Raw genomic sequence first — 14,870 nt, 5'->3', positions numbered from 1 at the left:
GTTCCAATCCTTCCTCTTACTACCCTGGGTGACCTTGAGCAAATCACTTAAATTTCCCTGGGCCTCAGTTTCCTCATGACCAAAATGATGAGTCTGGACGAGATGAACTCCAGGCTGCCTTCCAACTCAAAAATCTACGGTTATTACGGTAAGGCCTGTGTTTTGGGGAGGGGTCTCTCCCCGCCCTCCGCCCCCGACGGGGATGGAGAGAGTTAAACACAAAGATTCTCAATACCTCCTTCCCTTCCTCCCCTCCCCCCCAGTGCTCCCACGCCAGCCCCCACCCCATTCCAAACCCGCAGGAAGTCAGCAGCCGCAAGGGTGGGGGATTTTAAGAGGAGGAGCCGGGAGGAAGCGGCCGGCCTCGGTGGGCGTGGCCACGCATTTCTCCGCCCCCAGGGTGGTCGGAGGCGGGGCGTTGCCGGGGCTGTGCCGGGGAGTCCCGGCCCTCGGGTGGAATACAGTGAAGTGCCAGGGAGACTCAAGGAGCCGCTTCCGCGCCACCCCGTCCCTGCCGCTGCGCCTTCCTTCTCCGCACCTTGTCTCGGGAGCTGAGAGAAAGAAGTCCGGCCGGGGAGCCCCAGCGCAGGGGTCGGAAGCTCAACATGATGGACTTGGAGCTGCCCCCGTCGCAACAGGTGCTACTGCCGGCACCTCCGGGACTGGCGAAGGGGGGGAGACGTCACGCACACGAGAGCGGGGCTGGGGGGGAGCGGACGTCACGCCTCCGGGAGCAAGGGGGGGACACGCCTACGGTAACAGGGACGGGGGCGACGTGGGCGACGTGGGCCGACCTCCTTCCCTCTGTCTTCTCTGTACAGTCCACCGGCGAGAGGGGACGGCGGGGAAGGCCGGGGTCGCGGAGGAGTCTAGGATTAAAGGAAAAATAACACCCGACCCCCTCCTCGGGAGAGAATAGAGGTGGGGGAGGAGTTGAGGATGGCGCCCTAGGGGGATCCAGAGGGGAAGTCCCCAGGAAGCCGTGGATGCAGGGCAGGGGAGGGGGGCAGCTTCCCCCCGGCTCTGCCTGTCACGAGCGCGTCGGCGGCCCCGGTGCGCTGGGTCTCCTTTCCTGAGGGAGGAGGAAGAGGAGGTGCGGAGGGGGTGGGGATTCCCAACTCCGGAGGGGAGGGGGACGTGGGTGGGGGGTGCAACAGCTGTTCCCGCCCCCGCTGTCTTCCGGGAGCCCCTCCTCCCCAGGTCGCCGCACTGCGGCTGCGCGGCGATGGGTGAGTTGAGGAGGTGTCTCTGGTCTCTTCCTTGGGCACTGTGGGAGGGGGTGGGGCGAAGCCTGCGCCGCCCCGCCCCTGCACCGCCCCCGCCCCTGCGCCGCCCCGTCCTTGCCCCCCTCCCCGGGGTCTGGTTGTCAGGGGAGGAGAAGCTTCCTAAGCGCCCTCGGGGCCTGCTCTAGCTTCTTTCGTCTCTTCGCACTTCCATTCCTGAGCTGCTCTCTCTGGCCTTGAAGCCTGCGTGCTTAGTCGCCAGGGGGAGGATGAGGTATGGACTGGCCCCCGGACCCTCGAGTGAGCGAGGAGCGCGGGGCGCACGTCTGGCTTGGAAGTCTGGGCTTCCATAGAGATCGATCATCTCTAGCCCTCCCCCGCCCCCACCTCTCCAGTTACTGCATCTCCGAGCCGGGGAAGGGAAAGGCTAGGCTTGTTCCTCATCACGCTTACCCTCCACTAGGGATTTCTAGGGTACTGAGAAAAACCAGTCTTTAAAGGACTCCAGTTAGCTTTGTGCTTCTGCAGTGACCTAGATGGCCCCGACGGACTGAATGAAGCCGTCCAAAAGCTCATAGTGTATCTACCCCTGACGGTGGTCCCCGGGCGGACCGTGGCGGAAGATAGCCAGGCCTGGACCCTGCATCTGATGAAGGCCGCTTGTCGTCCGGGAGAGAATGGGGAATTGGGAGTTCAGTTTGTCTTGCCTCCCCCCCTTTTCCTCTCCTACAGAACTCGGGAGTTTTGGAAACGTTCCGTACAACATACAGCACCCCCTCCCCGCTGCGGTAGTCCCGAGTGCGCGCTTCTCCGCGGCCTCCGAACGCGTCCCTGCGGCCTCGGCGGGGGTCAGCTGCCGCCAGTCGCGGCCGCCCTAGAGGGGCCCCTTGTGCTGCCTAGCGTGCCAGCCCGGCCGAGCTCGAGGAGCTCAAGGCCAGGGCGAGTCGGAGCTGGGGAGCTGTTGCGCAATTGTTATTTTCCCCTGGGCTGCTTTGTCTTTGGATGAAGTTTCTCAGATTGTAATTCTAAAATATGTAAAGCAGAATACGCTAAATGTTGTTCTGAGTAGGGCTGCCAGGGCAGATCAGGGTTTGTATTTTTGTGTAAAATGAGGTCTGTGCTTACACATTAAAACTTCGACTCCAAACTACTGCCTAGTTGGCTTTACCTTGAGTCTCTTTTCCCGCCGCCCTTCTCCCGGTCCCCTTCCTGTTAGAGAATTTTTCTTTCTTTTCGTTCTGCCTTTTTTGTAAGGATAGATGACGGGATACTTGTGTTGCACGGTGATCCTTTTGCTAGCAAGTTCTGTAGTCCGAGTTGGAAGAATTTGGAAGTAAGGTCCTTTATCATTTCAAATCATAGCATATTTTAAAAGTGTGACAGACAAGTGAAAAGATTACTTAGGATTTCTCGGCTTTTGTTTGAAGTTTTAAGAAAGATTATTGTTTCAAGGACATTTTTAATTTGAACTTGACCCTCTCAAGGTATTGAATGCTTTCCTCTTTGAAAGCAGTTATCTAATCTTGGCACGACTAAAGAGTTCCCTTTTCACCTTCTCTTTGGATATACATTCAGGACATTATAGGTCCCTATGCAGTTGTATAGTCTTGGACTGCTCCCGAAGAATGATTTTGGTTTTGTGCCCTAATAGCTTACTATTATAAAGATAGCTGTTTTGTTGGATTCAGTTATGACCAGAACTGAGGCTGTGTAGATGCTTCCTTGAACATATACAAAATACTATTGATTCATTTTTGGAAATGGAAAATGTTTTGGAGGATAGCGTTCAAATGTGCCCTAAAATTTCGTGCTTGAGGAAACAAAAGGAAACATGGAGAATGGACTTACAACAAAATGGCAAAATTTTATCACTGAAACATCAGTTTGAAGTCAGTAGAAAAATAAAATGAGGCTTCAGAGCTGATAGCAAAAAAAAAAATTGAATAAAGATATTGAAGTTTTTGTAATATACTTGCTAGGTATCACCAAAGGAATAAGGTTCTTGACCTTGTGGAGACTCTTTATTTTAAATGTGTAATTTATTAAGATCAAGTGAGATAATATTTGTAAAAAGTGTTCAGCACTTACAGTCTGGTACATACGTGTGTATAAAAAAGCACAATAAAAATGCTTATTCCTTTCCCTATTCCACTTACCCTATTGTACCAGAAAATATGCTGTCACCCTCTTTACATAGAAGAAGATATCTAGGAAGAGATCGTTAAGTATATAACTTGAATTCCCCACACCCATCATAAAAACTTTACATTTATTCTCTTGTACATTGTGCTGCAGATGAAAGACGCAGTTACTTTTTTCACTGCAGTGATAAGTGTCAAGTTCAAAAAGAAAAGTGAGAAGGAAAAGTCAGTAGTCTCTCTTGATATAGAGAGCAACTTGACATTTTTGTTTTATGAAACATCTTGAGATATTTTGAAAACACTTTGTAGGAGGACTCATTCAACTCCTCTCAGTCACAACAAAAAAAGTCATGCCTGGTGCACTTAAATTTTCCTAGACAATAAGGACAAGGTTTCATTCTTTGTGAATAACAAAAAGTTAAAGAGAGACTATATGTTTTCATTAATATTAATCTATTTTCATTCAAGATAATTTATGGACAGCCGGAAAGTAACCCCAGGAATGTTGGGGAAAATCTCAGAGGTTTTTTCCCTCTTTTTTTCTTCATTCTAGACTCTCTTAACATTGCCATTATCCACACTTGTGGATAATGTGAGAGGAAAATGTCGCATTTTAATAAAAAGTGGGTAAACTGAGGAAAACTAAAGAAGCTAACTTTTTTTTAGTTTCTAAGAAATATACCTGTTTCTATGTGATTATGTCTGAATTTGAGTTAAGTATCAGTCAGAGGAGAAATTTATTGGGATAAATAAAACATAACCTATTTGGTACTTCTGAAATGAAGAAAACAAAGTCTTAAGAAGTCTTCGGGTTAATTAACTGGGTAAGTTTATATTGTCTTTAGGAATACCACGTTCAAAATAAAATAACTTTTTTTCCTTAAAAACTTATAATATTCTAAGTTGTTGATGCATTTGTTGGATTTTGGAGTATAGTCAACCTAACTGAAGTCAGTAGATGTGTCTGTTGAGCAGATTTCAGAAATTTGTGTTTGGCACAGCAGGTTATAGAAATACTTAAAACATCTAATAGATGAGGAAGTTTTATGGATTTTATCAGGTATTGAGTAATTGAAATGACGATAGTGTTTTACAATTTTTATTTAAAGCTGGGAAGATGTTAAAATTTCTCAGAAATATACCAATTGTATTTTAAGATATATATGATTGTTTTAAGATTATGAGCAAGGAAACAAAAAGCTTATTACAACACTTAATGAATTAATCCATCCTCACTCCCGAGTTAGAGGGTTTTTCTGTTTGAGTCACTGACACAACACTTTAAATACTAGAATTAAGTCTGAGAACAGAAAGTACTGTTATCACGGAACACATTGTTTGCTCCAGTCATGTCAGGACCTAGATACATGAAGAGGAGGACTACTGACTTCGGAGTGTAGTCCCTGTGTGGGTTTGTTTTCACTCTGGCACTAAACAATACAAAGGCCGGAGGTAAAATGGAATTTGAGAGCCAAGTCCATCTTTTATTGGGTAGTGTTAATAAGTGACTTTTGAAAGCCATTATAATTCAACATATCAGCATAGTCTGAAGGGTTTTATTAAAAGTCTGTAAATACTTAATTTTTTTTTCTCACAAGCTTAGAAACTCTGGGACTTTTGGACTGTGATATCAGTAACATACTGATGTTTAGCTATCCTTTTTTTCAGGCCAGATAAGAAGGGAAGTCATTCAGCTAGATGGAGAAATATTTGCCCTGTCTGATTCATAGTTATTTCTCTCTTCATTCATGGTTTTTTACTACTCATTTGACAGTTAGCAAGGTCCTCCTGTTTGACCATTTTTTCATATGTTTATGCCATCATTTGTTTGTTTATTTATCCTTTATCTCCCCAGCTAGACTGTGAACTTCTTGAGCCATTCTCATTTTTTGTAGCCTCTGCAGTGTCTTCTTGTATATTGAGTATTTCTGAAGGTAGATCTAAACCATTTGGTTAGGCCTTCATCCTGTCATTTTAGGTGATCTGTTTATCTGTGGACAGTTGACTGACAGCAGGGACTTTTTTTATGTTGTTTCAAGGTGACATATTTCAGAAATTCAGTAAATAATAATTGATGATCTAGAAACTTGAGCAACATCTGTGTCATCAAAGGCCTTTTCTCTGTTTGAGTTAGGAAAATTTTCTGTTTTTCTTTTGGAATGTGGACTTTACTACAATAGTAACTCAGAGGTTGAATTACTTAGGGTTAACGCCGAAAAATTCAGTTAGTACATAATGCTTAGGAATCAGGATTATGGGGGAGTATTATGTAATGACCTACAGTTTATTTCCATCTGAGAGGCAGTGTTAGGAGTCCAGTAGAAGGAGCACAGGCATCAGGAAATCTGATTTTAGTTGTAGCTCTGCCCTTGACTAGTTGTGTGACCTTGGGCAAGTCACCCAACCTTTCTGAATCTTGGTTTCTTTGACTGATTTGCAAAGACCTGCTAGACAATTGAAGTAATATTTTGTGTTTATGGTAATGGCTTTCTGTATGTGTGAGGGAGCTAGTGACAGGTCCTGAATTTTTAATTGTTTATTGAATACTGCTTTTGTGGAACTGCTTCACTGTATAAATTTCTGAGGTGTGGGATTAGGCCTATCTTTTTAAGATTAGTTTACCCAGTAGTAAATCATTGTAGCCCTGCTAATAGATTAGGGAGTAGGTATGTTTCCTGTGCTTACCATTTCTCACAACCTCCTCAACCTTTGTTGGTACAGAGCTTGTACTGTATAACCAAAATGGTATATACAATTGTTGTTCCCTAACTGCAGATCTGGCATTGCTTCTTTCTTTTGGATGTATGCAAATTTATTGAGTGTTTAATAGAAGTAACTTTCAAATTTTTTTTACTGTTTTTTTTACTAGCTTTTAGTAATTTGATGTTGGCTTTTAGCGCATTTTTCCTAATACTAAGTTGTTTTCTAAAATCACCATTTGACTGGAAAATAAATGTACTGCTACTGAGTAAAGTATGTGTTTAAAACAATTAAGGAATCTAAAATAGAATGACATTTGGGGAATTTGGAATTTTAATCATATCTTTCCTATAGGGCTCCTTTCCTTCCTAATGGGAACATACTTGAATTCACATTTTTGTTAAAAAAAAAAATTCAGAGAATTTGTGAGGAAAAAAACGACAAGGGTGTTGTGATTAATTCATCTTTACCTCTATATTGGGTATCTAGTTCAACTTCATTAAGTTGAACTCAAATTTATTAATTGCCTGCTATGCACAAAACACTGGGGATATAGTGACAAAAATGAAAAACTGCCTCTGCTTTTATTCTACTGAATAAGATAACAGCATATAAACATAAAAGCATTTAGCACTGTGACTGGTACGTAGGTGCTTAATAAATGTTTAATTGATTGATTGAAAAGCAAATGCAAAATGATTTGAGGAAAGGAGTAAAACACTAAGGATAGGAGCATGGGGAAGACTTCCTGTCTGATGAGGTAGAACCTGAACTGAACTTGGAGGAAGCAAAGCGTTCTAAAAGACAATGATAAGGATTTTTTTTCATGACATTGCATTAAATATTAAAATATGCTTCTGTTTTCAAGAAATTAGCTGGAAGAAAAAAGAAATATAGCTAAACTTGACTTCTTTATTTCCAAGACCTTTCTAATGATGGATCCTTATTGGACCCTCTGCTGTGGCACCCTCTACCAAACTGCCTTGATTATCCTAAAAGCCCAGTAGCTCTTGCTTTGATATGTTGATTATCAGAACACCTAGACTGTCTTTGAAAGTAAACACTGAAAGGGACTAGGGAATGAACCCTTAATTGCCAAATCTGCTGGCTTTTGAAATAATCCTTATGTTTTCTGACATCTCTGTAGCATTTGGCACCATTGATTACCTTCTGTTCTTATTTTTTCTTCAGGTTTTCAAGATGCTGATTTCTCTTGGTTTTCCTCCTACCTCTCTGCCCTTCCCCTTTGTTGGATATTCAGTATTGTCCCCCCAAGGTTCTAACCTGGGCTTTCTTCTCTTTTAGATAAAGAATTTACCCTTTTGGTAATCTCATCAGTTTCCATGGGTTCATGGGACTTATCTCTACACAAATAACTTCCAGATTTATATCTAACCATATTCTTCTAAACTGCAGGAGAGAATCACCAACTATTGTCTGGGTATTTTGAACTGAATATTGTGTAGATATCTCAAACTCAGCATAATCAAAACAACTCATTTCCTGAACTCACCTTTGTCTTTGGCGTCCTTGTTTATTTTGAGGGTATTGTTGACCTGAAAACTTTGTTAAGAAAAGGCAACAGGCTAAATGCATACATTTTATGATTTAATTAATTGATCAATTCCCTATTAAAGAAAACAGTAACATAATGCATTATGGAGCCAGAAATGTTCTGGCTACCGATACAAAGAATTGGGCAGCCTTAAATATGTTTTAGGACAAAGAAGTGTTCTGTGTCCTTCAGATTTATGATCTCCATAAGTGACTAACTAGACCATTAGTAAAGGAATTTCTTAATTGCATAGGTTGTAAATACAATAAGATAACAGAGTTTGACAAAGTTTCACATAGAAATTACGACCCAAGATGTCTGTGTTTTCTTTACCATTAACATGCCATAACATAGTATATGTCTACAAACATTAAGATATGGAAAATGTCCCATTATTCAAGATAGTGTCTTAGGTTAAAGGTCTCTTAAGGAATGTAGAGTCAGCCTTGGCTGGCTTTGTTGACATAGGAAGAGGCACCCTCTGAGTTTGCTTCAGAGAGAACAAAGAGATTATTCTAAAATTTTATATTAAACATTATCAGTATCATCATCTTTTCTGTTCACCTAGATTCATAGTCTAGGAGTTAGTCTCATCTCTTCTTTTCCCTCTCATCCCAGTTACTGAGTCTTGTTGGTTCTACTTTCACAATATTTCCAACATCTGCCTCTTTCACCACTCCCCTGGTTAAGGAACTTTTGCCTGGACTATTTCAGTATCCTCCTAACTGGTCTCCTTGCAAAGTTCTCCCCTCTTAAAGTCATCTTCCACAAAGCTGCCAAATTGATATCCCTAGAACACATACTAAACATGTCACTTCCTTAATCAGAAAGTTCCAGTAGCTCTTCACCAAACTGACCTACTTGCTGTTTCTCCTTTTAGCCTTCACACAGGTTATCCCCCATGCCTAGAATTTACTTCTTCTCCCTTCAACTTCTTAGAATCTGTACCCGCCCCCCCCCTTTTTAAAGCTCAGCCAAGTGCTAATTCTTGAGACATTTACTCATTCCCATAGTTGTTACATGACCCCTTTCCCATTACTTTTTACATAAATTGATTTTACCTATGTGTAAATGCTGTTTTTCCTAATGGAACGTAAGCTCTTGGAGAATAGGTACTCTTTTGCTTTGGTGTCTGCATCCTTAGTACATTGACTCCTTAGTAGGGAATCACAAATGATATCAAATGATAATTCACAAAGAGACATCACCTAATTGGTTCTCAAGCCATGTGTACTAGTTCAGTAGAACATATCTTTTAAAAATCTCCAGTTTTTGTTATTCGAGTATTTTACATGAAGCCCTCAGAGCTCAAAAATTCCAAATTTGAAGTTGTTATTATTAGAGGTACAGAGATTTACTCCCTGGTAGCCCCAGTGAAAGGTAAAGTCAGAAAAGAACTTCTCACAGTTGGGAATCTGGAGAAATGGATGTGGAGACTTATCCTCAAATTCTTAGTCCAGAGCTGACTTGAAATAACTGTGGAGTACCTTTCTCCCTCCACACCACTGCTTATAAACTTTGGATAGAGAGGAAAAATCAAAAGCTAATTATAATTAATATCTGAAGACAATTGAGAATCCTCCAGAATTAGAGAGATATCCACATCCTGATGGTTTTCATTTTAGGTCCCTATCATTCCTGCTTGGAGAAGAATATATGGTAGAACATAGAATTCACTAGTTTGCTGAGTTTTGGCAATATCTGGATTAGATATTCCACAGATGGGGAGGTATGCTGTAGAGAGAATACTTGTAGTCATGTGACTCTTGATCAAGGATAATTGCAAATGTTGTAACTGTAAGTATTAGGAACCAAGTATTTCCTTATTTCCTTGAGTCATGAGGTGAAAATTGGGCATGTCCTTAGAAGGCTGTGATCTGTCACCAAACTAATAGTCTGACTTTGGATGATCTTGCTGGACCTATTTTTTTTTTTTAGTCTGCAAAATGAGAAGATTGGACTAGATCATATCTGATGTTGCTTTCAAACTCTAAACAGCTGGTTGTAAATAAGCAGTTCCTTTGGCAGATAAGTTCTGTGTTCTCCTCATGACTTAAGACTGGGTGCTAAACAGACATGATAAAATTGATGTTGCACAGGGATATTTTTGCAAGCCTGTGGAGAGAATGTCTTCAATTTGATGGGGTCTTTAAGGGAAGGCAGGGTCTCCTTTCTAAGTTACTTTGCATCTATTATATATTTATCCAGTCCAATCCAATAAATAAAAATGTCTGCTATGTGCCAGGCACTGTACTAAGTGCTGGGGATACAATTAATAAAAAGACAGTCCCTGCTCACAAGAAGCTTACACCCTAATGAGGGGAAGACAACACACAAAAGGAGGCAGCAAGGGGAAGAGGGTAGAGACCAGAGGATACCTGGCAAAGGGGTGTCATATTCTGTGGAGTTGAAACCAGACAAAGCAGCAGATGCAGAGTGGAGTGAGCAAGTTGCTGCCCTCTATTAAGGTCAGCATTGGGAGGAGTTTGGTATTCCACTCTCAAGCCGTTCTATTAGAGGGAAGAAGAAGCTGAGGGAGGTAGTGTCAGTCAAATATCTATATACTTACTTCTCTACAGTACATAAAGCATGAGTTCCTTTAGAGTAGGGACATTAATTTTTCTTAGTATCGTCAGAGCTTCAGCATGAATAGGTGCTTAATAAATGTTTGTTGAATTGAAGGCATGGTTTCTAGGGCCTCCCTTTGGGAAACTTCCAGCTTTACATGTGTCCAGAGGAAGTCTTAGCAGTCAGAAGAGATATGGGGAGCAGTATAGCAGAAGGATTTCATATGGTGGCTACCAGCCAGTGTTTCCCACCTCCAGATCACGTGTCTGCAGTTTTAGAAGTATAGGCCCAAAAAACTCTGGTGAGGAAGCTCCCTTTACTAATGTATGTCTTCACCTTCCGTGCTATTTATGTTAATTTCCATGTTCTTTTATCTTTTGGTAAGACACATTAGCTATTTGAATAGGTTTTTTTCCCCCTTCACTATGACTTTATCACTAAAGAAAATGTAAATGAAAATTTTTTTCAACAGTAGGTCAATTTTTTTTTCTTCAAAACAATCAGAGTATCTTCTGGATTTCAGAGAAGTTACAGATGATCCAAGAAATGCAGAAATTTTAAAAATAATGTCTGTGGATCATGATGCAGTACAATTGGTAATCAGATTGAAAATGTGATTTTTTAAAAAATATAGACCTAAATGGAGATTAATAAAAATAACTTAAGTAAAGATAAAAGTTGTAGAAATATTACATTTAAAAATAACTATAAATGCAATACATGAAAATTTTAGGGTCTCAGCAAAAGCAGAGGCAAATTTAAATCATTGAAAGCTAATAGGTGGAAAAGAAAATGAATTTAAGGCTGAGAAAGTTAGAACTTTAACAAATAACTGCACCAAAATCAAGTAAAAGGAAATAAATTATTTAAATAAGTCAGTTTAAATAAGATAATAAAAGAACAATTGAATTGCTAAACAAGGCCCAGTATAGTGTAGCGGATATGATACTGGACTTGGAGTTAGGAAGACCTGGGTTCATATATCCCCAGTCTCATGCTTGTTAGCTAGCTGTATGACCCTGGGGAAGGGACTTAATAGCCCCCCTATACCACAGAGAGGTAAAGGAAATGAAATGGTTGGACTAGATGAACCTCTAAGGCTTTTCAGCTCTAAAACTATGACCTGAATTATTATAAACGACTATTTAAAAAAAGTTCATAAAATTGACAAATGTGCATAGGAGGAAAAAATAAAATCAGAAATTAGGAGAAATCACAGTGAATGCAAAAGAAATAAACTTACCAGAAACTGTACATAGTTACATATCAGTAAAACTGTTAGTATAAATTGATAAGTACTTACAAAATAGCCAGGTAGAAGGCATATTGGATAAAGGGCTAGAAAGTCAGGAGTAGACTTCAAGTTCTACCTCTGAAAAATACTTTGTGACTCTGGGTAAATTACTTAACCTATCTATGGCCCAGGACCCTGGATTCTGAGACTATAAATTGCAGAACAGTTGGCTGAGATACATTGGTCCAGGGAGTTTTCTTACTAGAAATTCCTGATATCATTGTAGTCACAGATCTGGATCTTTAGCTCCATTCCACCCCAACCCCCAAAAGCATTATACAAAACAGGAAGTAACTGATGATGCTAATAATAGTACTAGCTAGCCTTTATATAACACTTTAAGGTTTGCATATATTTTGCATATGTCCTTTATATATTCTTTATTATATTAATATAGTATAATTATATCCAATATGTGCATGTTAATATGCATATATTATATTAATATACACACTATTTTATTTAATCCTTACAACAACCCTGTCAAATAGGTGGTATTATTATCCCCATTTTACAGATGAGAAAACTGAGACAGGCACGGGTTATAGAACTTGCTCAGGGTCACACAGCTAGTAAGTATCTGAGGCTGAATTTGAATGCAGGCCTTCCTAACTCCCAAGACCAGTACTCTATCCACTGGGCCGCCGAGCTACCTTCAGATAATAAAATAAGCCAATTTTTTGTTGTTGTTGTTGAGGACATATTAGTTTTATTTGTATAAAATCATCATCACTGGACAATTCAAGTTGGTTATAGAATAGTATTTTGTAAATTCTACGTAAACAGTAAAAAGAAAGTGACTTACAATTTTAATAATACATAAAGGAAGCATTATAGTTTGTATATACACATATATGTGCATAAATCAAATGCAAAAATAATAAGCAAAGTTATATTTGAGTTGACTGTAGATGCAAATTATGAAATTCATGATCATCTGAAATAGGAAAAAAAAATTTTTTAATTGATTGAAAAGGATTTTAATTTTTTTCTTTAATTTCCTTTCACTTTACAATATGTCTCTCTTCTTCCACTAGAGAGCTTTTTTTTTTTAATTTTAATTTATTTATTTAACTTTTCAACATTCATTTCCACAAAATTTTGGGTTCCAAATTTTCTCCCCATTTCTCCCCTCCCCCCACCCCAAAATGCTAAGCATTCTAATTGCCTCTATCACGTCTGCCCTCTCTTCTAACATCCCTCCCTTCCCTTATCCCCATCTTCTCTTTTGTCCTGTAGGGCAAGATAATTTTATACCCCATTACTGTATTTCTATTTCCTAGTTGCAAGAACAGTACAACAGTTGTTCCTAAATCTTTGAGTTCCAACTTCTCCTCATCCCTCCCTCCCTACCCATTCCCTTTGGGAAGGCAGGCAATTCAATATAGGTTGTATCAGTGTAGTTTTGCAAATGACTTCCGTAATAGTTGTATTGTATAAGACTAACTATGATTCCCTCCATCCTATCCTGCCCCCCATTGCTTCTATTCTCTCTTTTGATCCTGTCCCTCCCCAAGAGTGTTGACTTCAAATTGCTCCCTCCTCCCACTGCCTTCCCTTCCATCATCCCCCCCACCCTGCTTATCCCCTTCTCCCCCACTTTCCTGTCTTGTAAGATAGGTTTTCATACCAAAATGAGTGTGCATTTTATTCCTTCCTTTAGTTGAATGTGATGACAGTAAGCTTCATGTTTTTTCTCTCACCTCCCCTCTTTTTCCCTCCACTGAAAAGTCTTTTACTTGCCTCTTTTATGAGAGATAATTTGCCCCATTCCATTTCTCCCTTTCTCCTCCCAATATATTTATCTCTCACCCCTTAATTTCATTTTTTTAAGATATGATCCCATCCTATTCAACTCACCCTGTGCTGTGTGTGTGTGTGTGTGTGTGTGTGTGTGTGTGTGTGTGTAATCCCACCAACTACCCAGATACTGAAAAAAGTTTCAAGACTTACAAATATTGTCTTTCCATGTAGGAATGTAAATAGTTCAACTTTAGAAAGTCCCTTATGATTGCTCTTTACTGTTTACCTTTTCATGCTTCTCTTGATTCTTGTGTTTGAGGGTCAAATTTTCTTTTCAGCTCTGGTCTTTTCATCAAGAATGCTTGAAAGTCTTCTATTTCATTGAAAGACCATTTTTTCCCCTGAAGTATTATACTCAGTTTTGCGGGGTAGGTGATTCTTGGTTTTAGTCCTAGTTCCTTTGACTTCTGGAATATCATATTTTACACTCTACAATCCCTTAATGTAGAAGCTGCTAGATCTTGTGTTATCCTGATTGTATTTCCACAATACTTGAATTGTTTCTTTCTAGCTGCTTGCAGTATTTTCTCCTTGACCTGGGAACTCTGGAATTTGGCCATGGTGTTCCTAGGAGTTTCTCTTTTTGGATCTCTTTCAGGAGGTGATGGGTGGATTCTTTCAATATTTATTTTGCCCTCTGGTTCTAGAATATCAGGATAGTTTTCCTTGATAATTTCATGAAAGATGATGTCCAGGCTCTTTTTTTGATCATGGCTTTCAGGTAGTCCCATAATTTTTAAATTGTCTCCCCTGGATCTGTTTTCCAGGTCAGTTGTTTTTCCAATGAGATATTTCACATTATCTTCCATTTTTTCATTCTTTTGGTTTTGTGTTGTGATTTCTTGGGTTCTCATAAAGTCATTAGCCTCCATCTGTTCCATTCTAATTTTGAAAGAACTATTTTCTTCAGTGAGCTTTTGAACCTCCTTTTCCATTTGGCTAATTCTGCTTTTTAAAGCATTCTTCTCCTCATTGGCTTTTTGAACCTCTTTTGCCAATTGAGTTAGCCTATTTTTCAAGGTATTATTTTCTTCAGCATTTTTTTGGGTCTCCTTTAGCAAGGTGTTGACCTGCTTTTCATGCTTTTCTTGCATCTCTCTCATTTGTCTTCCTAGTTTTTCCTCCACCTCTCTTATTTGGTTTTCAAAATCCTTTTTGAGCTCTTCCATGGCCTGAGCCCATTGAAGATTTATTTTGGATGTTTGGGATACAGAAGCCTTGACTTTTATGTCTTTCCCTGATGGTAAGCATTGTTCTTCCTCATCTGAAAGGATGGGAGAAGATATCTTTTCCCCAAGAAAGTAACCTTCTGTGGTCTTATTTTTTTCCCCTTTTTTGGCCATTTTCTCAACCAGTTATTTGACTTTTGGGTCCTTTGTCAAGAGTAGGGAATACTATGGGGACCTGTAAGATAATCAGTTCCTCCAAGGTGGCACAGTCAAGTGTGTACTGGTCTGGGCTCAGGGAAAGATTTTTGTGCCCAGAATCTTAGCAGAGTTTCCTCTCCACAGGCACCTGACCTCCAGTTCCGCCAAGCTAGCACTGGGGTTGGGGTGGGATTCAGCCAAGCTATGAGGGCAGGGCCA

General features: G+C 40.2%; 1 protein-coding gene across 3 annotated transcripts in view; it reads left to right on the top strand.

Annotated features, from left to right (window-relative positions):
- The first annotated feature begins 360 nt into the window (after nucleotides 1-360).
- The window catches only part of NFE2L2 (NFE2 like bZIP transcription factor 2), a 37,759-nt gene continuing 23,249 nt past the window's right edge, over nucleotides 361-14,870 (top strand). The window contains exon 1 of one of the 3 annotated variants that reach the window (XM_072612412.1): nucleotides 361-638. In XM_072612412.1, the coding sequence (XP_072468513.1) occupies nucleotides 606-638 (33 nt within the window). In that variant the 5' untranslated portion in view covers nucleotides 361-605. Of the gene's footprint in view, nucleotides 639-788; nucleotides 922-1,344; nucleotides 1,498-14,870 lie in introns of those variants that run through there. The other 2 variants (XM_072612414.1, XM_072612413.1) reach the window with 2 other exon arrangements.

Source organism: Notamacropus eugenii, chromosome 5 (genome assembly GCF_028372415.1).
Source record: "Notamacropus eugenii isolate mMacEug1 chromosome 5, mMacEug1.pri_v2, whole genome shotgun sequence".
Classification (NCBI taxonomy): domain Eukaryota; kingdom Metazoa; phylum Chordata; class Mammalia; order Diprotodontia; family Macropodidae; genus Notamacropus; species Notamacropus eugenii.
The sequence above is the reverse complement of the archived record's forward strand: the minus strand, read 5'-3'. Positions and strand labels throughout refer to the sequence as shown.